The 25,347-nt window shown below is 41.5% G+C and overlaps 2 protein-coding genes across 16 annotated transcripts in view; one reads left to right on the forward strand and one right to left on the reverse strand.

Moving 5' to 3' along the window:
• The window catches only part of SPAST (spastin), a 37,509-nt gene extending 23,838 nt beyond the window's left edge, over window positions 1-13,671 (reverse strand). For 2 of the 12 annotated variants that reach the window (XM_087777364.1, XM_087777366.1), the window contains exons 1-4: window positions 13,131-13,671; window positions 9,053-9,139; window positions 7,693-7,776; window positions 1,305-1,400 (exon numbers count right to left, since the gene is read on the reverse strand). In XM_087777364.1, the coding sequence (XP_087633490.1) occupies window positions 1,305-1,400; window positions 7,693-7,776; window positions 9,053-9,139; window positions 13,131-13,539 (676 nt within the window). In that variant the 5' untranslated portion in view covers window positions 13,540-13,671. The remainder of the gene's footprint in view (window positions 1-1,304; window positions 1,401-7,692; window positions 7,777-9,052; window positions 9,140-13,130) is intronic. The other 10 variants (XM_087777356.1, XM_087777355.1, XM_087777358.1 and 7 more) reach the window with 10 other exon arrangements.
• A 98-nt stretch (window positions 13,672-13,769) lies between these two features.
• DPY30 (dpy-30 histone methyltransferase complex regulatory subunit) lies at window positions 13,770-23,944 on the forward strand. 4 transcript variants are annotated; one of them, XM_087773774.1, is made up of 5 exons: window positions 13,770-13,905; window positions 18,738-18,804; window positions 18,888-18,935; window positions 20,273-20,415; window positions 21,025-21,162. In XM_087773774.1, exons 2-5 carry the CDS (start codon window positions 18,769-18,771, stop codon window positions 21,116-21,118), a joined length of 321 nt encoding a protein of 106 aa, XP_087629900.1. In that variant the 5' UTR covers window positions 13,770-13,905; window positions 18,738-18,768; the 3' UTR covers window positions 21,119-21,162. The 4 variants fall into 4 exon arrangements, with proteins under 4 accessions (XP_087629900.1, XP_087629896.1, XP_087629899.1 ...); XM_087773770.1 differs by lacking the exon at window positions 13,770-13,905 and adding an exon at window positions 17,947-18,189; XM_087773773.1 differs by lacking the exons at window positions 13,770-13,905; window positions 21,025-21,162 and adding exons at window positions 17,976-18,189; window positions 22,815-23,643.
• The last annotated feature ends 1,403 nt before the right edge of the window (window positions 23,945-25,347 follow it).

A 25,347-nucleotide genomic window follows, 5' to 3' on the forward strand; every position in this document is an offset into this window, starting at 1 on the left:
TATGCTTTGCTACCAACAGATTCAAGTAACTAAATTAACAGTTTTAAGAGTGAAAGTTCAGTCTAACCTTCTCCTGCAGCATTCAATTCCGAGATAATTGAGAAAAAAGTACAAAAACACATAAGGAAAGAGTTTAAAGAAAAAGCTGTTCATATTGAATCAGGTGGAGCATGTTACCAACTTTTGTGTGTATATGTATGTATCTGTTCATTCAATCTCTAGCCACCCAGGTAAAAAGACAAAAGTTGTACTGGATCATTTAAGGTAAAGAGTTCTCAAGCTTAATCCACACAGGAACTTATACTGAAGACCCATTTTAACTACATCTTTTTGACAAATGCAGTTAACAAGAATACCACACATACAGTAATATAAAGGTGCCTAACTTGACATAGTTCCACTACTTTAAATTCTCCTACATTAGAAAGAATAAAACCAAACAGTAACATGACTCCAGAACTCAAAATGAAGCTAAAGAAAAAAGAAAAGCATATGGTTTACACTAAGTTTCAAGCTTAGTTACTTTAAAAGCTGAATACTACTCTTGACTCAGTAGACAAGCTTTATGAATTCCACTACTTGAAGCTCTCCATTTTGTTTAACCTCATTACAGTCTACTGTGCAAATTATCAGTTGATATCACAGTTGTGACAATAGCTTACTGCTGGCTTAAAACACTCCCTGAAGACAATTCACAAACCTCACAGTAACTTTACTCCTTGTGTATGGACAAACAAGTTTACTTCTGGTATTTTAGTATTCCTGGTGCAGTCTTCTGGGAAAGGATAAAAACAACCTTCTTCGACAAAAAGCAAGAGTTGTTTTTTTCCCCCCTTTGTTTTAATTGTGTATCACTTTCTCAGAGTAAAAAACCCTGAAATTTAAAGCAGCTTAATGCAAATACACATTCACTCTCACAATATCATAAAGGAAGAACTACTTATGTAGGCACAATATATAACCTACATACCCTACATTAACTTTGACACTTTCTAAAACAGGTTTAATTTAATTCCTTTAAGAAAATAACATGATAAATATTTTCTAAAATGTTGTCTTAGTAAATTAGTTTGGATTCTAGGACAGTCATTGTAAGAGAGAACTGAATACTACAAAATAAAACAGTGTTGTCAAAGTCATAGAAAGAATGGAATGTATTTTATACAAAGCCTTTAAAAACAGAAATATAAAACATTTTTTTAAAAAATTGGTGGGGCCAGAGCATAGCATTGCATATTTTTCCCTGTAATACACCAGAAACTGAGAGACATCCCCTCAATAGGCGCTGGTAAAACCAAACCCACCTGACTGGAGATGTCCATTGCGGCATGCCAGGTTAGTACTGTCATTATAGACCTCCATTTGCGGCTTGGAAATTTGCAAAACTGCCTGCAGCTTCTCTACATAGTAGACAGAGGGGGAGGGAGGAAAAAGGACAAAATAAACAAACAAAAAATAAAAATGAACCAAGAAAATTTATGTATGCTGAATACACAAATGTCAAGTTTGGCTTTGTTACAGTTGATACAGGGTTAAAGATAGAAGGAGTATTTCTGTCTATTCTACATGTTTAGAGCCATTTGTAAGAAAATTCTACATTTGTAAGAAAATTCCGTCAGTATGAGTATGACTGAAAACAGCTTTAAAACTAGCCATTTACGGCTGAGTTAATTACAACAATCTTTCCAGGCTAGTGATTGTAGTTACTTCCCAAAAGCAATGGTCAGGATTAATTCAACTTCATTTACTAAATATCTGTGTTGATAACCCACTTCTGAAAGTCCTCCCCAAGGTGTTATTTTTGACCAACTGCAAGGAGTCATCACTTTCCTGCACATTAAATGTTTCAGTTAAGTAGTAACGGCCAGTCAACATTTTACAGAAACCTCAACTGTTCAAGCAAAACACCATAGATATATTACAATGATGTCTTTCAAGATCTGTACTTAAAACTATAATTGCCTTGAAATTAAGTCAATAAAATTGTCATGCAAGCTGCGTTCTTTAAGAGGATTAACTTCAGAAACACCTGAATACAAGATTTATAAGGTTAAAGATTAAGGAGAAAGAAATTAACTCTAAGAAGTCATGATAAACTAGCCAAAGCATAAGTCAGAGAGGTGTAAGGCTGCAAACACCACAAAACAAGAATTAAGTCTCAGGACTATTTGTTCTCTGCAGCTCACCTACCACCCCTGCTTTTCCCACTGCAGTTAAAAACCTCTAGGCCTTACTTTTGGGGCACTTTACAGCCTCTCCCACCTTTATTTCACACACACGCACGTGCTCACCCCCACCACCACCTTTTTTGTAAAAACAAAACACGGTTTGTAAGGATGCAAGGCATACATCGTCACACTCCCCCCCCCCCCCTTTTTCCCTCCTCTCCCCCAAGAGATCACAATACCAAAAAGCTGCAGGAAAACAGATGGCCAAGTAGAGGAGCGATGTCCTCTGGCAATATGAAAGCACATACCGCAAAAGAAGCCGAATTCTACTGAAAAGGTGCACAGCCAAGATCATAAATGCCCTGACTGGAGGAGGAATTGCCATTCAGAGTTTGCAGACTATACAACCAACAAGCATAAATACTTCCTTGCTTCCGCTTCTTTGTCTACTACAAATCTTTTTCCAGTCCTTCTGCTTCTGCCTTTCTTCTTCTGCCTGCACCTGATCACTCACTGCTTAGCCTCCCTGAAAAGTATCTTTAGGCTCAATAGTTTAAGTGATGATTTAATAATAATATCCAGACTGAATAAGATGCGGTTTAGAGTAAAAACTTAGTAGCCACAGGCAAATATGAAAAACTAATGTTCAAGATTAGTATGTGCACCCAGGGTTTACTTTGTTTTAAATTGAAAGCATTGAAGAGTCGGGTACAGCAAAACAAAAAAAATGTTAGTCACACAAGAACAGCCTACAAACAACCACAAGCTTTGTAACTTGCAAGAAGTTACCTTAAGAAATGTCCCTGTAAAGAGGTCTAAGAAAAGTCTTTTCAGTATGACAGACCACAAACACAGTGTACTATTTTAGTGGGCCCAGTACTACTGAAGGAGACAACAGGATAGTCTAGTCCCCACACAGTGCATGCAATCTGAATGGAAAGTACATAGAGAAGCACAGGAAACAAAATGAGAATTAATAGACTTGGTAAGATATTAGCTAGTCAGTTAAGTTTTGGAGAACATTTCTGAACTTTACAAAAAAAAAAAAAACCCCAAAACTTTCTAGCAAGTGACCATAGTAAAATCAATTGGCTTGGGCAGGAATTCAGGCAGTGCTATGTGCTTCAATGCTGCAGTTTGAGACTGGGGTTTTACCACAATTATCAATGGCTTAGCAAGTTCCACATATTCAGGAACTCCAAAACTGCAACAAAAAAATTTACTCCAACTGTTGTCCAGTTTCAACTCACACACTGTCTTCCCATAACATTACATATTAACATGTAATTTTAATATTGCACATAAAATCACATAAAGCAAACATATCACTTTTCTTGAGAGACAGTGTAGCTGTAGAGCCCTCTGGAATAATGAATATAAATTGAGCTATTAAATATTATTCCAGGGAATCAACAGGATACCCTATCATCTTCTATTTAAATGCTTTCTTCCTATGTCTCCAGACACTGGAAAAAACATGTTTACAATCTCATTCATTGTTTCTCCTTGATGATACAATGTTGACATAAACCTACCAAATAAACACCACTGCAGCCACTGTCTTATTTAGGCAACACTAGACCTTGAGTTCAAAGTAACTGATTTCTAATAAAAAAACCCCTTTACCCTATAACACAAGCCTGAAGCAAAAACACCACCTCCAAGACAGTGGAAGAATCCCAAAAGGTGCCCATTGAAGCCCATATCTATACATGGGCAGAATTATTACCAAAGAGGATACTGATGAAACCTATTTGAATTATGTGCCATGTGCATCCTTCAACCAAAACACTGAAGCTACGCATAGTACACAGAAAGGAACTTCTGCTGATAGAAATCTGTCCCCCTATAGAAAGAAAGTCTCTCTGAAAGAAGCGTGGCCAGCAGGCTGAGGGAAGGGATTCTCCCCTCCTACTCTGCTCTGGCGAGACCCCACCTGGCGTGCTGCGTCCAGCTCCGGGGTCCTCAGATCAGGAAGGACATGGACCTGTTGGAGTGGGTCCAGAGGAGGGCCACAAAAATGATCAGAGGGATGGAGCCCCTCTGCTCTGAGGAAAGGCTGAAAGAGCTGGGCTTGTTCAGCCTGGAGGAGAGAAGGCTGCGGGAAGGCCTTATTGCAGCCTTTCAATACTTAAAGGGGGCCTACAAGAAAGATGGGGATAGTCTTTTTAGCAAGGCCTGCTGCGGCAGGGCAAGGGGTAATGGTTTTAAACTGAAAGAGGGTAGATTTATATAAAATAAAGAAATTCTTCGCTATGAGGGTGGTGAGGCACTGGAACAGGTTGCCCAGAGAAGCTGTGGATGCCCCATCCCTGGAAGTGTTCAAGACCAGGTTGGATGGGGCTTTGAGCCTGGAAGGTGTCCCTGCCCATGGCAGGGGAGCTGGAACTAGATGACCTTTAAGGTGCCTTCCAACCCAAACCATTCTATGATTCTGTGAAATGGGAGAACACAGATTGATACAACACGTGTATAGCGTTAGAATTGAATAGTGTTGCACTGGACATTGTGGTTATCTATCTTTAGGAACAGCAAACTGCTGAGTTTTATGTATCAATTGTAGAAAACAAATATCCTCCTGTGATTCTAAATATATCAAATATAATGATTCTAACATGGGTGATCAGTCATCCAGGAGAGATCAGGTCTATGAAGACCATCAGAGTAAGATTTATCCACTCATTTAAATAACTGCACAGCTAACACACTCTAAACCATGTCAAAAACAGGGGCCGCCACCAATTCAAATGGTAGAGCTTGCAAGTCCCCTGGCAACTAGCACAACTCAATATTGTCACTGGACTGCCAAAGTGATCAAGTTACCTTGAGGTGCTCTGAAACATACCTGGAGTAACTTCAGCTTTCAGGCTGTGTCATAGTACCGCTTTAACAGAATACGATACAGAAATTTAGACTCAAGGTGAAAACAGGGCTCAAAATAGTAAATCCACCATCCAAGGTAAGTAGCTACATCCTCTTGGCGTAACATTAAAAGGCATCAGTGGTGTGATGACCCGTGGTGATAACTCATGGGTGTGATCAGACACCGCACTCCCATCAGTGGTGTCAAAAACCCCCATCAGTGGTGTCCTGCAGCTTAAACTTACATTGATGATCTAACACACTTCAAAAAAAAAAAAATCAAAGCACTGAGCACTTTTAAGGGACAGTTATAATCTATATGATTTAATTTTCATTTTCTATGTGTTACCAATGGAACTTGCTTGACTGGATGGCATTTCAGTTTGGCAGTTTGTAATCACATCTCTGTCTACCAAGTGGGATGAAATATTTGATATTATTGTCTACTTTAAGTTTTATCCTGCTAGCTAATGCAATAAAGGACTTGCCTCTTCTCCCTTAAGAAATGGAGAAATTCTACAGGGGTAGAAGAAAATACTTACTCTTCCATCTTAAGAGTTGGATCCATAGGAAAAAAAAATCACTTTATTGAACCTTAAGAGCTTTGAGGAGCCTCAGGTTTAGTTCAACTACAAAAGCATCTCAACACCACTTAAAAACTTCCAAATATCTGTTACTGTAAGTAACAGGCTAAAAGCTATGTTTAGAATTGCACATGCAATTCAACTCTGGATTACCTTAAATTTCCACAAAATTCATGTAAAATGGCACATACAGTAATAAAAACAGATGCTGTCAATACTTGAAAGTTGGTTAGATGGTATAACAAATATTACTCAAATAGATCCGTAATGATCAAGCTTGCAGGGATTTAAATCCATTAGAATATCTCTCCAAACAACATCTTTTTCCTTCCTAAAGGGCAGATGACTTCACTTGCTCCTTTCTATCCAAATTTTGCTCTCAGGTACATTGTTTGAGGCAGATCCTTAGCGCAAACTGAACAAGAACCTAAGTAGAACAAAGTAGTAAACTTCTGATAATTTCAAAGTAAAAATTTGTCATATTTGACATCAACTTATGCAATAAACACTATTCTATCTGTTTACCTTTCAATCTGCACTCTGAATGAAGAATACAAATAGCACGTGATCACACATTCTGGTAGTAAAGATCAATGTACCAGCTTGACTTCAACTTTAGATTTTTTGCAATGCTTACCCTTTTTATCTTTTCAGTCAGAGCACAGCAAGTAAGCCACTTATCAACATCTCAAGCGCTACTACCATAACACAAGCAAGGACGAAGCACTACCCACAAAACACAGACACTGCTACTTCAAGGTTCAAAGCACAGCAAATTTTTAAAGAAATCCTAGTTACTTGCAATTAGGATGGCAGCAATGAGACATACCTTATAAAAGACTGTTAGCACATAATCACTATCACTCTTTTGTTCCAAAGTCAGCCTTTAATCCTAATGAGTAGGAAATATCTTTTCTACATATACTAAGGTTCTACTGACAAACACCAAAAATAAAGCATAGAAGCCAGAAGCTTCTTTCACCCCATGTTCCCTTCACTTTTTTCCCCAAAAAGAATTAAGGACACCAGGAACTCAAGGGAAACAAAACCAATTCACTTTCTCGTAGTTGTCACAACTTCCCTGTCAATCACCTGTCAGGACCACAGAATCACGAAGTGTAAGAGGAGAAAAGAATGTGAGTTTTCCTGTCTGCTCTATACGCTCCTAGGAGAGGGTGTCAGCAGAACTCAGAGCAACACAGTGCAATATTAAAGCTGCAGATACACAAGTTAAACTCAAGTACATTTGTTAGTACATAGTTAGAACAATTAAAAAAAAAAAAAAAAATCTTTCTTTTCATTTTACTGCCTGAAACTGAAAGCATTTCCAAAGTTCTCAGTTTAGAGGACGCATTACACAAAGTTGTGGGTTTGTTGCCTGACGGGGGGATCTTTGTCTGTTTATCATGCACAGTAAGATGCCATTTCCAATCCTGCCTGTTTTACTCTGTCCGTTAAGAGCTTATATACAACACTTAATTTTGATAAAGCTAAACCTATACAACAATATGCTTCTCAAAATAAGTGGTCTTACCTGCTAGTCTTAAAATAGAACACTACTACATAAAAATTACAAGAATTAGGATTTCACAACTTTATGGTCTACATAATACTAAGAATTATTATTACAATACATACCAATAATCAGGAAAATTGTTATATAAGTTAGAGCAGAATTAACAGAACATGAAGTAGTTACACTTATAGAAGGCACACTTAGCACTCATGATCAGCAATATATCCCAAGTTTTACTACAGTTCTAACACAGAAATCCTAAACTAGCTCCAACAAGAGTTAGTCAAGACTTCCTCAGTTTATGAGTCAGGTGTGTTACAGTATAAAGACTTCTCTTCTTAAGGCATAAGGAAGTGGATCATGAGATTCCAATTTCAAAATCCATCAACAGCATTGAAAAAAAAAATATTACTTACTTACAACTAAAAACCAAACTTAAAAGACCCCACACAGCTAACGACTCCTTCACTTTAAAAATCAAAGTAATATTTTAGAAGAATGCATTACATGAAGTTGTGCAAATAATGACAAACTTTCCAAAGGCATGAATTGTAACTGGTACCTAAAAGCTGCAAGCGATCCTTGGCCATTGCCAAATTTGTCATCATTTTAGATTGAAGACGTCGAGCCCGTTCACACTGATCACCTTACAAAGAAAAATCAATGTTAAAACACAGTTTAGCAAATTAACTTTTTTAAGTGCTAAAATACTGACACCCAGCCTTCCCTCCTCTTCCTCCCACCCCTTATCTGCCCTCTCCACTAAGAAACATCGTTGCAAAACTAATGAAAAAATCCTACAGCTTTCTATTTAATCAAGAACTTAAAGTTAGTTGACACTATCTGCTTTACAATATTGCTTCTAGAGCAGTGGGAACCCAAGCATTGCTTTGCATATTCTCTAACATCTCATGCTGACCTAATATATGTTCTTTGTCACTACATTTTTCTAAACAGAAGTTGAATAAAAAAATTTTTAAACAGCTTGAAAAGTGACTGAGAGGCAAGCACCATTTGAAATAATTAGCTTTGGCAAAATTAACAGATTTAAATTCAGTTGACTGTGTCCCTTTACATTTCAAAACACGCAGAATTACAGACATTAGTATCACTACTTCCTAAAAAATAATGCCTGTTCAAGTCAAGCTTTTTTTTTTTTTTTTTTAAACTGTGCAATTTAGACAGATGGCATCAAATGCTACTGGTATTGCTGTGTAAGTAACACATCACCATATACTGTTCACATTTCTAAACACAGCTGAGGAACAAAACAGCAGTCTGTAAAAGCAGTTACAGTTTTGGGGTTTTGGGGGGTGGGTTATTATTATGATATTATTTTCAGGACAGAAATTCTTGGCAAGTCCTTCATTACACCTATTTCTCTATGGTACATACCTGCTTCTACACTACAGCTTAAAATGTTTCCATATACACAGATGGCTTTCTTCATTTGTTGGAAATGTTCAGCTATTTTGGCATAAGCTATTCAAAAACACAATGCTAGACCATTCCAAATTGGGGTGTTTCTTTTTTAGTTATACTAAAGGGAATATAAAATTCTGCATAAGTGAGAACATGAACTGTCAACTTTGGCAAATCAAATCAGAACTCAGTATTTTGGCATTCCCATTATATAAGAAATCAAGTGTTTTACTTCAGAATTTTCATGAACTACTTATGATTTTGGATACTCTGAAAATATTTGGAGCAAGATTTACATGTATTACAGATCAGAACATTACGCTGGAACAGAGAAATGGACCAGTGTTCACCTACAGCTAAAACACAAATAAGAAACACTCTTGTGAATTAATTCACGCAGCAGACCATTCCTAGCACCTACCATATTTAGCAATATTGATTCCTCGCTTCGAAGAAGCCATAAACCAACATCTTTTCCACAAAACTCAAAACTGGCTTACCTTGACCAATTACTAAGACAGCTATTCCTTTTTCCAGTTCTTCAATTCCTTTCTTATACCATTCAACAGCTTGTTCCTTTTGTCCTGCTTAAAAAGGAAGTGAACCCATTATTTTCTGTCATGAATTAAAGCTTAGGAACGGTTCCATATAATGCTGTGTAAAACAAGTAAGAGGAAGGAAGAGATATTTGAACAAAATTCTATGATTTGAAGAAACACTTAAAGGGACACTGTCAACTTTAGATCTACTTAGTTTCAAATAAGCTTTTCTATTAAAAACAGGTACTACACCAGCCTCAAATCACTTTTGCCTGTTGCAGGAATACTTTTCCATCCGCCTTAGAGAGATCAGTCCCCTAAAAACAACAAAAAACCCCACCAGAAAAAAAAAAAAAGGTAAAAAAGCTAGACTACACATATTCATTCACAACAGAAATGGTGAAATTAACAGATTTTTCTTTCTGGAATATCTAATTGAAACATGCCTCTTAATCTTCCAGTGATACCCACTACTAAAGTAACACTAGAAGCACAGAAACTCAAGAAGAAAAGCATCAAGTCTAAGATACTATACCAGTGAGACAAGAGACACTTTTCCTCTGGTTAACTTTTGTACAGAGCCGCTCATTTGTTATGGGGGTATTTCTTTGTTCATCCTATCATGAAACTGCTGTATTGCAGGTGTCTGTCAACTTTCACATGAAGTACAACACATGTAGAATTAGAGTACGCCTCTGTACCAACAATGTCCTAAACGGATATTACAGTAAATACAACCATGAACGTGCCTGTGCCTAACCTATACTATCTGACACCCGTTGAAGAGATATTCATATCTACTTCATATTGCTCCCCTTCTATAAATACCCTGCAGTAAAAAGATACTTGCCTGCATATGGAAACACACTTTTGCAAGTTAGCTATGTAACACTAAGCATGCCTTTCCACACAGGAATACAGCACATTAGGTATTACAATTTAAACCTGACTAGCATTAACAAGCTGCAAGTGCTAGCAAAACCAAAAATGCCTAGAATTAAACCTTCAGATACCATTACCCTAACGTTTCACAAAACTATTCATAAGTGCCAGTATCCTCTTAGGGTTTTTTTTCTTGCTCCTCTCCAGATGCAAAATCTTTTAATAACATTTGGCAAGTTACCCTGTGCAGGTAATTCCATGCTTTGCTCTTCTTACCAACACAAACCACAGGAGCAGCACCTTCCTACCTGTCGTGTACATCACACGATTTGGGAATCATTTTACTACTGCTCTTTCTCCATCAGCCTCGTATATCCTGACTGTTAAGGACAAAGCTAGATAAATTAAATCATCAAAGCTGAGTGACTTTGATCCCCTCTGTAGCCTTTTTTCCTTTAAGCTTCTCCCCATCACCTACAGAAACAGTTTCAACCGCAGTGTAAATCTGATGCTGATTATGGCTATTAGAAATCAAATTTGAGATGATTCCAGCCACCTCTGCTGTTGCCTGAATTGCTTTGCTACTCTGAAGAGCAGTTGTGAACATGCCAAGGTCATCATTAAAATCTCACTTCCACCTTCTAATCGGAGAAGTTTTAAAAGCAACGTACCAAACCAAGTGTTTGCAAAGGTACTGCTCCGAATGCGCACAGAACAGTTTATTACTTCTTGGTGATTAAGACATTAAAAGTACAATTAAAAAAGTCACATTCCTTAGAAGTCATTGATTTGCTGTACTGGGTCTGGCTGGGATGGAGTTAATTTTCTTCATAGCAGCCCCTATGGATTTGTGACTAAAATAGTCTTGATAACACACCAGTGTTTTGGCTATTGCTGAACAGCTTGCACAGCCTCAAGGTTTTCTTTTTCCCCACTCTAGATCCCCAGCAAGTAGGCTGGTGGTGCACAAGAAGTTGGGAGGGGACACCAGCAGGATGACTGACCCAAACTGGCCAAAGGGATATTCGGTATCGTATAATATCATGCTCAGCAATAAGAACTTGGGTAGAGGAAGAACAGGCTGTCTTCCAAGGCAGCCATTGCCCAGAAACTGGCTGGGCATTGGTAAGCAATTGCCTTTGCATCACTTGTCTTCCCCCCCACCTCTTTCCTTCACTCATTAACGTGTTTTTATGCTGAACCACAGGTTTTCTCACTTTTGCTCTTCCTATTCTCTCCCCTGTCCCACTGAGGGGAATAAATAAGCAGCTATGTGGGCGCTTAGCTGCTGGCTGGGGTCAACCCACCTCATGCACCTTCTCAGTCCCAGGAAAAGATGTTAAGCTTGACTTTGAAGATACCAAAACAAGAATATTAATGTCCCCAATAATTCAGAAGCATAAAAATTACCAGAAGTGCTATCATAATTACTGACATGCACATAGCTTCCAGAACAGCAAAACCGCCACATAATTAACAGCGTATCAAACAATCTAGAAATCCCAACCATTTCACATACTACGCCTAATAACGTGTTTTCTGTTGGAAGTTATGAAAAACTTGTTTACATATCAAATAGATTCAAAGGTATGTATGTATTCTTGTAAGAACAGATAAGCATATAACAAATCTATGTATTAAAGCAAAGTAAGCTCTTAGTGAAATTAATGTTGCATTTGCAGGGTTGTAAGGCCTTTGCAACTGTTTGTGCTAGCAGCAAAGATTTTTTTTTTCTTACTAAGTGCATGACTTGTGCAACTAATTCATATATGACAACTCTAAAAACATCTATAAAGCAAGTCCATGATTAAGATCGGTATTTAAAGGCTTACCCCTCAAACCACCAACAGTTATAAGCCACTACAATGGAACAGGCACTGGATGATTTAAGACTTAGCTGCTCTTCGCAGAGCAATCATCAAAAACACTGAAGTTTTAAGCTACCTCACCTTCTTTCATGCTTTGCTCCTATGACCCTCAGTGCTCTTATACTGTACACGTGTTCTGAACTAACCTTGCTGCACATGGTGGGTTTGTTGTGGTTTTGTTGTCCGTCCGTCCCCGTCGTCGTCCCCCCCCAGTGCTTACCGCTGCCACTCCCAAATTGTCAACGCAAAGCAAGACACATCCCTCGCTTTTATGGTCCTCTCAGCATGTAGCTTCTATTGAAGGCCTATTCCTATATTTTTAATCTCCTCCTCTAGGATAGCAGTTTCACTAAAGCTCAACTGAAAAGGCATAATAAGGTATTCTGATGTTGCCAGAGAATTTTAAAACCCAGCACAGCATGCCCTTAAGGACTACCTTTCGGATGCTGAGAGAGTTGTGCTGCTGCATTTAGACTAAATTGCTAAATCAAAAGCACTAGGAATTGCTTCTTTTTTTTTAATCCTCTAGACAGGAAAAAAAAAAAAAATTCCTCCCTCCTGTGTTTTATTTAATCAAACCCTAACCATCTTCCTTAAGATCTTCTAGTCATACAGTGATAGCTTAAGAGTAAGCATGTCAATCAGTTTAAGAAAAATATTTTTAAAAAGCAACTGCCAAAATATGAATAAATATTTCTTTCCTTAAAAGTCAGATGACTCCAAATGGGCAGTTTGAGAGCCAAGTTTCCTGAAGGCTCAGTTCAACGCTTCCATCATTTGCCAGACAGTACATTAAAGGATGCACCCTTATTATTGCCCCTGTGCCTTTGCTGCCCGGCTGGCCCGGTTAAGCAGAAGGCTAGTTACAGTCACACCCCCCGATTTTTAATGGCCTCGCCCAGCCCTCCGCATCAAGAACTTTAATTTAAAGTTACCAGAGTGAAACACAAAGGCTTGCTTCGCCTGGGAAATCAGTCTGAGCCGCAGCTTTGCGACCCCACCTGCGCCTGCCGGCTGCGGCGGGGCAGGGACGGACCCCGCTGGGGGGAAACCCCCGTCACCGCAGGCAGACACCGCCACGCAGCTCACCCTCCCGCACAGATCCTTCGCAGCCCACGTCTCGCCACAGGCGGTTTTGGGGTTTTGTTTTTTAAGCCAAAGCGGCAGCCCCGCTCCCCCGGCGCAGGGCCGGCCGGCCCTGCCCGCCCTCCCGACCCCGGCCTGCCCGGCCCGGCCCGGCCCGGCCCGCCTCCCCCCGCAGCCCGCGGCGGCCGCCGGCGCGTCCCTACCTCTCTCGTCCTCGTCGATGCGCAGGGCCATGGAGATGCACTCGAAGGCCCGCTTGTGACAGGCCCGCACCGTCTCGGGCGCCCCGCCGGGCTCGGGCGCGTCGCCGGCCCCGGCCCTGCTGCCCTTGGCGGCCATGAGGGCGCCGCGGGAGAGGCGCTCGCAGAGCCAGGCGAAGAGCAGCCCGAGCTGGAAGGCGACGAAGCGGAGCAGGGCGAAGGCGGCGAAGAGCGGGTACGAGAAGTAGTACAGGTTCCGCTTGTGCGGGGACGCCGCCGCCGCCGCCGCCCCCGCCGGCGGCACGGGGGGGGCCGGCCCGGGCGGCGAGGAGGGTGAGGCCCCGGCGGCCGGGGGCGCGGAGCTGGAGCCGGCTGAGCCCTTCTTCTTCCCTCTGCCGCCCGGAGAATTCATTCACCGCCGTCGCCATAACCCGCTGCCAGGGACTGACAACAACCGGCCATGGCGGCGGCGGCGGCGACGCCCCTTTCGCCCGGCCCCAGGGGGAGGAGCGCGCCGCCGGCCCTGCCGGACGCGCGGCAGCGGCAGCGACAATAGGAGGCGGGGACGGCGCGGCGGGGCGCCTACAGCTCCCGGCGGGCCCCGCGGCGGCGGCGGCGGCCGAGGGAAGCGCAGGCCCGGGGCGGAGGAGGCGGGCGGTGCGCGGCGGCGGGCGGGCGGGCGGGGATACCGGCCGCGTCCCGTCTGCGCCGTGCCTGCCCCGGCCCTGGCCGAGGCCGTTGGATGTCGGCGCACGGAGACACGCCGAGTGGAAGGGCGGTGAGCAATTTAATAAAATGAATTGTTCTGAGTGGGGCTGGGAGCCGCCCCGCAGGCAAAGCGCAGCGCGGGTACCTCGCCGCGCTCCCGCCTGCAGTCGCCTTCGGAGGCGGCTGAGGAGGGCTCGGGGGAGCTCCCTCTTCTCCGAAGCCACAGGGCTCTCACCCCGGAGCGGGTAACGGCCCCCGGTCACCGCCCCCGGCCGCCCCCGCTGCGGAACTGCCCCCAGAGCAGAGGCCGCTCTGCAGCGCCTGCCCTGCTCCGCGCTTCTGTAGCTGGAACGAGAGGCTGCCTCCCCACACGGCGCAGGAAACCAGTGCCACTGAGCATACGTGATAGATACATCATTTCGGAACAAAAACCTCGACTCTTTTTTTTCCCGCCTTCATTACAAATATGAATACCCAGTTGTCCTAGCCGCTGTTACCAGTTATTTGCCCAACTATAATATTTATTTGAGTTGTCCCTGATGAGACAGATCCTCCAGCTCCCTGCTCCTTCGGTTATTTCAAATCTTGACATGCTTTGGTACCCTTGGTCTAGCGAACAAGGGGAGGCATCCGCACATCGGCATTCCCGAGTTCTGCTCCTGGTTTTGCTGCTGCTCTATTCAACACTACAGCAAACCCCTTCCTCTCTGCTTCAGTCTCCGCCCCCCCCCCCCCCTTTTATTTTTGGTTGGTTTGGTGTTTGTTTTGCTTTGTCGCACACTCCCTGTTCTACAAACAAAATAGTGAGAGCTATTGATGTTACATGGTGACAGATCATCTCTCCGCTACGCCCCAGAACGGCATACGGTAGCCTAGACTGTCCCAAAAGCATAGAAAGAGACTAGGAATTAATTCAGTGCACCAGCCAGCCTCCCTGGTTTATAGCAAGAAATTGGGGGTGGGTGGGGTGTGTTAATTAAAAGGATATGCCAAACTGAAATCACTACTGTCCCCGATGTTTTATTGTCTTTCCCTAAACTACTATAAAACTACTGGTTTGTTTTGTTTTTTTTTCTTGTTTGCTTAGGCCACATATAGTTACTTCCAGTACAGAAAATTCCCCCTGGTAACAAGTATTGTTTTTCTTAAATGACTGAGGAGAGTGTTTTTCTTTCAACGATAGAACCGAGTATTCGTGTTCTTACTGTATAATATATATAATATTTATATGTTAATAAAATTCTGTATGTTAACATATAAATATGTTATTTTATAAATAACATATAAACACATAACGTAAAATAACTATTCATGACCTAGAACCATTATTAGACAGTAAACCTATCAGTGCCAAAAAAAAATGCAGCAAGGTTCATTGAGTATTTTTCTTCTGTATTTTGTAAGAAGGATGATGTACTTCTATTGTGAAAATATCATGAAGTATTTTCCAGTCCACGCATGACTGGAAAAAGTTCAGTATCTAATTTTTTTTTTCCATATACCTGTCCTTTTAAAAAAAAAAAAAATCTCTTGTTTCCCGATATAAAAATTTAACAAATTTTGGAATACCAAAAAAATTCCAGAAACTTCAAGCAGTGTTAATACTATGTAGCATTCAAAAATGTCAATGGAAATAAGCCACATGACAACAGATTACCGATCTACAGTCTCTTTTATCCATCTGCTGTCTAAAGTATCATCCCATTCCTGAGCAAAATAGTAGAAAAGCTGGTGAAGGAATAAGTTATTAATAAATTAAAGGACAGATTGAATGGCAATAGGAAGACAATGGATCTAAAACAATCCTAACTACTTAATCTATTCAGTTATTTTTGAATTTTGAATGACACCTTTGTAAGTCATGTGACTCTATCATGGCAGTAAAATACAGACTGATGCACTGATAAACAATGCACCTGTTAAGGGAATAACAACTTGTTAAGCCAAAACACAGCTTCAGAAGTAGACATCAGTCAGGAATTGTGATCAAATAATAATACTCTTGGTGAGAACATACAGAATCAGGTCACTACTGTGGCTATTAAATATTTTTGTGATCTGCAGGTTGAATCCTCCTATATTAAGTTGGATCTGGCATTCATTGGGACTCATCTGTGAACTATTAATTAATAATCTGGCAGAAAATTAATGTAGTTTAAAAAAAAAAACCCACAACTTAAAAAAAAAAAACAACTCATAGCAATAGATGGCTTTCTGCTGGCTAAGTGAGCTGTCCTGGCTCAGCAAGGGTTCTGATAAACACCAGAAAAGGGTGGGGAAAGAAGTGAAACCTCGTGTTTTCTGGAGCAGGCAACTATTAGATCAGCTCATCCACCTGACTTGGCTTCACCCTGAAGACTGAGGACTCAAAGTACAGGAGGTAGAATGTCGTATCTCAGCAAAAGGTTTTGGAATCGGAGCAGGCAAGCACCACAATCATAGGAATTAGAAAGCTGCAACTACCCTGACACCACAACTTACCATTGCACAAAAGATCAAGTTAGGAAACCTTTTCTCACTCCCAACACGACATCATTGCAAAAACTGAACATAATAGAGAATGTATAAATGGGGAAACAGGGGGCTAGGGGTAAAAGGATTTTTTTTTTTCCTTGGTAGCCATTGCAACAACAAATTCGGGTATTCTAAATGTGATTCTCTAAAATGTCGTTGCTAGAACATGATGAAAAACTAGAAGAGAGACTCTTCACCCTCACCTGTACACATTAAGAATTTATTTGTATTCCTGTTCTGTTTAAGTTTTAGAAAAAAAATCTCAGGATTATGCCTTCTGTGTTTTCACCTAGCCTCCTCGACACCAGCTGAGTTTGCCAGCCCTAGGTACTCAAATTGACAGAAAGAAAGCGTGCGATTCTGCTACAATTCCTTGTCCTTCAGTTGAGTATCAAATCTGTGACTGACTGCACCAGTTTTTAAGCCTGCTTATCACACTGGTAACACTGTCAGTTCTGTAAACATTATTTCAAATTCACTGATGTAAACATACTTCATCATTACCATTAAGAATTAGAAGATTACATCAGTGCATAATCTAATGAGAACATGGCATTTTCTGTTATTTCTCCATATCGCTGATCTTTTAAGAGCATCAACTAGATCATTCATATGCATCATTGTCACTACAACAAGAAAACAGAAAAAGGAGTAGACCTATTGTTGTAAAACAATGAAAAAATTTTATTTTCTCAAAAATAGAAAAAAAAAAATTAGACTACAGGAATGTAACTACTTTCTCAAGCCAAAAATAAAAAAGTTGTAAAGGCCTTTTTAATCTACTAGCACAAACCATATTACCAGACACAGAATTTAATTCCTAATGAACACAAAACAAAGAAATCAGGCATAGATGTTCAAACACTGGTGCAACTTGTAACAGCGTAACAGCTAAAGAAGCAGTAGCTTTTCCATTTCTTGCTAGCTTCAAGACGGACGATTAAAGCTGCTACCTAGAGAAAGCTGAGCAGCTGCATTGTTCTTAACACAGAGACAACTGGGCAAAATTAATGGCCAACATTGTTTTGCAAACTGTATTCTACACAGCTCGGAAAGGTCATTTCACTAACAAACCCCCCTTTTCAGTTCAAAATTAGTTTCAGCATTTTCAAACTGTATTGATTATCAGTAGATTTCTGTACCACAAAACTTTCAAGGGCCAGTGCTTTTCAAAGGCTTGCTTGGAGAACAGAAACATCCCACCAGTTTTAGTCCTGACAGGGAACCTGCAAATGGAATCACCTGCCTGCTCCCCCACAGCTGGCCTTCACCAAGGCTCCTCAGGCTACACCTCAAAACGGTTAGCAGAGATCAGGACGAAGCTTCGGCTTCGGTGAGGAAGATTACCTTAAAGAAACCAAAAGCCTCAGTCAGAGCCGCCTGGCGTAATCCTGACTACCTTATCAAACGCCGACCGAGACCGGCCGGCCCCTGACGGCAGCCCGGCGGCCGCTGGCAGCCCGCCTCCCTCAGCCGAGGCCGCTCTTTCCCGCCTCTCTGGCGGTTGAAGAACCGCCGCGCCACCCGCCCAGCCCAGCGAACCGCCTCCGCGCGCCCACCCGCCAATGGGGAGGGGGCTGAGGCGCGAGAAGGCCCCGCCCAGGGATGACATCATCCACCGGCCGCCCCAGCTTCCCGTCTGTTTTGCCCCCTCCCCGCAGGCCGGCGCCCGGGGGTGGGCGGGGCCCTACCCTGCGCAGGCGCAGTTCGCCGGGGACCGGCGGCGGCAGCGCCAGCGCGACCGTTTCACTTACGTCAAAACAATTTACGACACCGCCAGCGGCTCTGGTTGCTGTGGAGCGGCTCTCGGTGCCCCGCCGCGCCCCGGGCCCACCGGCGGGTGAGAGCGGCGCGGGGGGGGTCGCTTCTTCCCCGCGGGGCGGCTGGGGCATGGCCGGGGCCGGCGCCCGCACCTGGCCGGCGGGGCGGCGCGGCGCGGCGCGGCGCGGCGGGGTCCCAGCCCGGCCCCAGCCCGGCCCCGCCGGCGGGGGTCCTGGGGCACTGGCGCTGTAACGCGGGGCGGCGGGCAGGCATGCGGGGCGGGGAAAGAAAGAAGAAAAGAAGGAAGAGAGGGGGTGTCTCCGCCTTCCCGCGGGCGCTCCCGGCCGGGCAGGGGAGCGGGCCGTCGCTGGGGACTCCTGTTTTGAATGAGGAATGCCGTGTTTTCTAATCTCGGTGCCGTTTTCTTCAGCGGACTTAATGCGAAGCTGAAGACGCTTCTCAAGTCTGTGTGCGGGGAAAACGCGTAGAAGTTTGGCGGGGGGGAGCGGAGAGCAACTCCGTTGGCTCTCTAGTAATTGTGCCTTAGTAACCAAGTGAGGCAATATCAGTTAGCTAACGCTGGTCTTCATCTCAGCCTGCTGACCCATTTTTTTATTGCTTTCCAAGATTACGTCCAGCAAATTCCACTTTTCAAATCATGGAGGCAGAACAGATTATGGAGGGACAGCCGCAGGTATTGCAAGACATGTTTTATTTGCGTAATGCTACACGCATAAAGGAGCATTTTCACTTTGCTGACCACGTGTTGTTTTACAGGTTCCAGAAAATCCCCATTCTGAATACGGCCTCACTGAAAATGTGGAGGTAACAAAGATTTTGTTGCTGTAAAGTACAGTGGAAGTCACATTCCTGACCATGGGGAAAAATGTTGAGTCTTGAGTCTAACTTCGGCGAATGTAACGTTCCCGAGAAAGTTAGATGGAAACTGAACCAAGAGATACTAGTCCCTTGCATAACTGGCTGTTAATATATTTTCTGTTTTGTTCCTTCCATTATACTAAATGGTACTGAAGTAAATAATGAACCTTTGAATGAGGTGGGGTTTTTTGGAAGTATCCTATGATCGTTATCCATTCTGTTACTATCTTTTATATATATCTATACAATATAGTATGCCACAAAAAGCCAGCCAGACTTTTGTTACAGGGAGGGGCATAGGAGGAGTTGATGGCATTTCTGCAGAAATATCAAAGGGTGGGATTCTTTTTGTATTCTTGTCAAAAGAAATATTGGATCAGAATAATGCAAGCTATCTTTGATTACTTATGCTGAGAAGGAGTAGACATAATCCATTCTCTCCCCTGTTGGTAACAGTGTGGGTTAGCACAATAACTCTATGACATTTATTTACTCTTCCTTATTCAAGAAATGCCTTCAGTCTCCCTCCGTTATAAGCTTCTAGTATGCTGAGCTTTTGCAGAAACTTTTCTTAAACATCCTTTGTGACTCTTCTTCCTGATAACTGCTTGTCTGTATGCCTCAACTTCCACTACAGAACCGTAACACGTTGGATACCTTGGTCCCATATCGATAGGTTTGTGTATGTTGCGTTGAATACGTTTGGTTTGCTGGCGGTGGTAGGGTATCCTTTTTTAACTACAGTTAATGGTGTAAGATGATTCAGCACTTTTTGACCAAAAGGCACCTGGAAGCATTTTGCATATGTTTTCTTTAAAGTGTCCGTCTATACTTTAATAGAGCACGGTCTCAAAGTGCTCGACTTTAACAGAGTGCCCTTTGTCAGACTTCACCTGAAATTCTTGTGCTTTTAGCATTTTGTGTTAGAAGCACGTGCATTTAGTTGAGACCAGCCTTGTTAGTAGTCATTCCTGTCTCAGTGGTGTAGCATTTAAATCTGTGAATGCAAAAGCAGAAATAAAAATGATAGACATTGGGTGTCTTCTGTTTTAGAAAACTTAGGACTTCCTAACATTTTTTTCCCCAAAACATAAGAATTTAAGAGAAGACTCCTCTGGATTAGGTTTTTGTGCAAGGAAAAATACACACTTAAATTTTCTTGATGTAAAGAAGTTATATTGCCAGTGAATTGCAGAGAGATGGGTACTTTGTTTGCGCTCACACTTCAAAGTAGATGTGGCTGCTATTACCAATGTTCATTCACTCTTTTTTTTCTACTTCAGAGGATAGTAGAAAATGAGAAAATAAATGCAGAGAAAACATCAAAGCAGAAGGTGGATCTTCAGTCGTTACCCACACGTGCCTACTTGGATCAGACAGTCGTACCTATCTTGCTACAGGGACTTGCTGTTCTTGCAAAAGAGAGGTAAGATGCCTCAGTGTTCCTTCTCTTCTTAGGAAAAAAGTAGGTCTCAAACTTGGGTGGCGTGTCACCTTTTCAGACCTCACACACCAGACGTGGTTTTGCTAGTTGTAAGAAAGTCATTACAACAGGTTTATGAACCTATGAATTACTGTGATTGACCATGCAGGACGTGTTCCTCACTTAGGTGCATATGGTGCGATAAGAGTTACTGAATTTGTGATCTCCCAATGAGGTACGCTACTGCAAAGGTTTTGGGGGGAAAAATGTATTTTTTTATTAATTTTATCACATAATTCACCTTCTAGAACCAAGGCAAGAAGTTGTTCTAGTTTTGAACAAGATTTTTGTAGTGTGGAATTATAGAGTTCTGCTTGCCATTTAAAAGACAGACAGACAAATTGGGCCTGACGTGCATCTTTGTTGGAGATTAAAACACTTTCTAAAGGATGAGGCTGACCCTGCACTGTCCACACAGTAAGAAGCAAACTGATAGTTTATCCTTTGAGTAAAGATTATGCTGTCAAGGTGCCCGAAATCTCTTATCAGTCCATGTAGAAGGGTATTCAATAATAGCAGACAGTTGTTCATCTTATCCAAATTGATTTCTAGCCTTTTGGTGTATCCGAACTATTGGCGAGTCGTACTGCATGTAACCATTTCTCGGTTTTGCCAAAACAACAGTATCAAAAGCTGGTATGGATGAACATAATCGCATCACGGTACCTACAGCCAGAACAAGCATCAACAGCGTCTTTAACCTCAAAAGGAGTTGTAACTTTGAACTGCGTTGTACAGACAGCTTATTAGGCAAAAGAGCACCTAGGAAGGTACACCCCGGGCGTACGCCTAAGCAGCGTGCAGATCTTCAGCTGACATCTGGGGGAGTTCAGCTGCAGACTGAATGTAAAACGCAGCCTGAGGTGGATACCCCGCCCTTAACAGGCTGGATACTTGTGTTACAGACAAACTTCTTTTTTTCTTTAATCTTCTGTCACTATGGAAGGAGCTGTTCTTTATGGGGACTCATCCCAGGAGTGAAATGGGAACATTGACAGAAGAGGTTGGGGAACATACAGGAAAGAAACCTGACAGTATCAAACTGCCACGGTCAAACTGGCTATTCAATTGAGCATATTAAAATCTCAGGTGAAAAAGCTGAACTACCAGCTCTGCTGTATAATCTGCTTCAAATTGAACCAGAAAGTAACTAATGGATGCTAATTTCTTTTTCTAAGGAATATAGAGATGTTCAGGAAACAGCCCAGTACATCTGATGACTGTGCCTGGAATTCAGTAGAAATTATCATCCAGGATAGTGAGCATATAGATAAATATTTGGGAGGAGTCAACGCCACTTTTGTCAGGCCTCTTGTAAGTCTCTTGGAGCTCACTGAAGGAGTCAGCGAGCACACGTGAACAGGCATCCAGATGATGCAGTGTGTTTAAATTTCCAAAAGGTTTCTGGCCCAGTCATTCACTAAAAGCTTTTAAAGAGAGTTAGTTGCTGTGGGATTAAAGAAGAAGCCTTTATATGGACGATGAACTGATTGGAAGATAGAAGACAGAGTAGAAGTAAATGGTGAATGTTCACGGTGAAATGAGCTCAACGCTAGAATCCTGGAAAGGATCATTTATAACAACTTGAAGCAGCAGCTGACAAAATTTGTTAATGATACTGAGTTTTACAGAATAGTTTGGGGTTTTTCATGTTTTGTTTTCTGTTTGGGTTTTTTTTAAGTTGATCGATCATAAATAATTGCACAGGAACTTCACAAACTCGATGTGAAACTATGGAAGACTGCTATGAAAAATTGAAACTATGACAAAAAGTTACAGATTGAATACAAATACACAGAAAATGATGCACCTACGAGGGTAATAAATACCCTAATGCTAGTGACAAAGTGATAGATTCTGAGTTGACAATTACCCTTGTGGAAAAATATCTTTAAACTGTTAAATGTATATGTCACTGCATTGCTCAATCAGAAATTCTGAATGGTAGGACTTAGAAATTGAAGGGGTAAAAACAAGCATAATGTCATTATTTACATTTATAATGTTCTTGTATTTTTAATATTGTGTGTCAGTCCAATTCCCCTGTATGCTGGTAGAATGTCAAAAAGTAAGAAGAGTGACAAGGTGGTCAGAAGTATGGAATGCTATCTGTATACGGAGTGACTGAAGAGATGATACCTAGAAAAGAGACTTCTGTGAGAGGATGTATTAGGAATCTGTGAAATCACGAATAGCATAGAGATGATGAATTGGGATGGATTGTTGATTATCTCTTCTGATACAGTAATCAAATTAAGCGAAGCAGGTAGCAAATTCATAATGAACAAAAGGAGGTGATCCTTCACAGGTCACGTAATTAAGCTATTAATTTTTTGCCTCAGGTTGAGGACATCAACGTTTTATTGGGGCTCAAGGGGCAGCTGGTCAAAGTTGTAGAGGAATCCACCCAGGGCTCTTAAAGGCGCTAACTCAGAAAGCTGGTACATGCTTAGAAGCCAAAAGGACGGTCCAGAGAAGTATCTCTGTGCACTTTTTCCATTTTATTTTTATGTTCTTTATAGGGGTATTTGCTCGCTGCCAGACCTTTGGTCTGACCCAGTGTGGCATAAGTAAGCTTGTCATTTATTCTGCAGGCAGAATCCAGATTAGCAGGATTCATGCAATGTAGCTGGAAGAGCTTTTTTAAAAAAACATACAGACTAAGGCCAGTGATCAAAAGTGTTTATTATTGACTACTTGCAAGTTACAGCACTTCTCAGAGTTGAAGTTTTTGTTGACGTTTTGTTGTTTGTTTCAGTTGCCAGTTGCACAAAGCTACACAATAACCATTTGAAGAAAATGAAGCAAGAAAGCACTGAGATTAACTTTTACTTTATATAGCATGAGTTAAAGGAATAGGCAAATACATGTAACTTTCCATAATGTACATACAGTATTTATGCTTTCAGACTATACCCTAGTTCTAGGTATGTAACTGTTCTAGCAATTCAGTAACATTGAACCAAGGGTGACTAAGACTCCTTATTAAAAACTTTCCTCATCAGACATAAACGGGAAATTTATAGGATAACTCTAGGTAGTTGGTCATCCCTAAATCAATGCTTCTAAGTGTTTGGGAGGAGTTATGTTGCTTTTAAGGGAAGATGATTAGTTCTTCAGCTACCTAATTTCCTATAACAAAAAATAATTGCTTTTGATTTACTTTTTTCTTTACAGACCGCCAAATCCCATTGAATTTCTAGCAGCATATCTTTTAAAAAACAAGTCACAATTTGAGGACCGAAATTAACTCCATAAAAATGAGGACAATTTGGCTGCTAGACTGAAATGCTCATTTGCCGCAATTCATTTTCTGCTGTAAAAATCCTTTGGAACCATGATGTTGTCTTTCGTAATCGCACAATTTGCTTTACCTTTTGAGTTATTTAATAAAGAACACTTTACTTTTAATTTGTTCACTTGTTTTAAAATAGCTATTAAGAGACTTTCAAAATAAAGTACGGAAACTGCACTGCTGGATGAAAGTCTGAATAATTCCATGGCGCTACATCACCTGAACGCGTGAAACAAAGGGGAACAGTTTATCACGGGAATCGCATAGGTGATAATGTATATCGCTTACTTTGATTTTATATAGCACCCTCCACGTGCAACATGCCTGAACAGAAAGCAAACAAGTTAACAGCAGTTAGCATTTATTTTGAGGAAGTATTAGTTAAGTAGAGAGGAGAGAAATTGCTTCAGAACACCAGGAAATGGGTTTAGTTAAAACAAACAATTGGATTCAGCAGCTGAACAGATCACCTGCAGGCAGTGTCCAACGTTTCAGGTATTTACATTAATGAGGTGTGCTGTTCAGTATTTGTCATTGATCTCCTGTGACTGGTGTGCTGGCTGAAACACAGAATAAAGTTTGAAAGGACTTACAAAGGTCCCGTAATTCAGTTCTCTATACTGCTGCCCCTAGTTGGAGCATTCTTTCTCCGTCAAAGATAGAATCATAGAATATCTCAAGTTGGAATAGACCCACAAGGATCATCAAGGCCAACTCCCTGCTTCTCACGGGACCACCTAAAACTTAGAGCATCATCCAGATGCTCCTTGAACTCTGGCAGGCTTGGTGTCGTGACCTCTTCCCTGGGGAGCCTGTTCCAGTGACTGACTGCCCGCTCATTGAAGAACTTTTTCCTCATGTCCAAGACAATCCTAATCTACCCAGTAAAATACCAAGTATTCTGTTGTTTTTTTTTTTTTCCTTGGGTTTACTAATACCTCTTTTTCTTTTGTTTTTTTCCCATTCTTAACATCTTTTTCTGACCCTTTGTTTATTTTTCCTGTAATCTCAGTAGGGGTAAAGGCCACAGACCTCAGGGTACAATATAAGAAGCTCAACAGAAGACTGGGGATCAGAAGAAAAAGCTGGAATTAAGACAGTAAACAATATGTTGTGAAAAAATACTAGAAAAGCTCTGAAAATATGAATATTGTAGCTGGAGAACTGGCTTGCTAGGTTATTGGCAATGGGTACAGGGACTAGGCACAGCCCTCATAATTCCTATTTTTGTTTACTGAAACTCGTAACAAGGAGCATAATCAATGTTGTTCCCTAGCACTGGATACTGGAATCCAAACTAAGCTTAGCCCAGTTTTTAATAGACCAGGAGAACGACCATCATTTGTTTGACAGTCACAGAAATGGTAAACTTGGCTTCCAACAGTTGCTCAATTAATCAAAATCCTAAGTTTTTATTCAAATAAACTTAAATATTGCCATCTATACCATTCCCATCTCCATTCTGTGTTTCTTAGCTACAGTTTTAACATAGCAAGCAGTTAAAACCGTGTAAATTAAATTATTTGCTGCAAGGGTTAGAGGTTTTTTCTGTGTGACATTAAAGGCTGCGTTTTTTTTGT

Source organism: Nipponia nippon, unplaced genomic scaffold (assembly GCF_047370975.1).
Source record: "Nipponia nippon isolate SJK-2023a ecotype South Korea unplaced genomic scaffold, ASM4737097v1 scaffold_4, whole genome shotgun sequence".
Lineage (NCBI taxonomy): Eukaryota > Metazoa > Chordata > Aves > Pelecaniformes > Threskiornithidae > Nipponia > Nipponia nippon.

What these genes read in the sequence shown, in the direction of transcription:
- DPY30 (XM_087773774.1), top strand. Translation starts at nt 18,769, where the DNA reads ATGGAGGCAGAACAGATTATGGAGGGACAGCCGCAG. An exon ending in TTATGGAGGGACAGCCGCAG is followed by an intron (nt 18,805 to 18,887) that starts GTATTGCAAGAC and finishes GTTGTTTTACAG; the next exon opens with GTTCCAGAAAATCCCCATTC. An exon ending in GCCTCACTGAAAATGTGGAG is followed by an intron (nt 18,936 to 20,272) that starts GTAACAAAGATT and finishes TTTCTACTTCAG; the next exon opens with AGGATAGTAGAAAATGAGAA.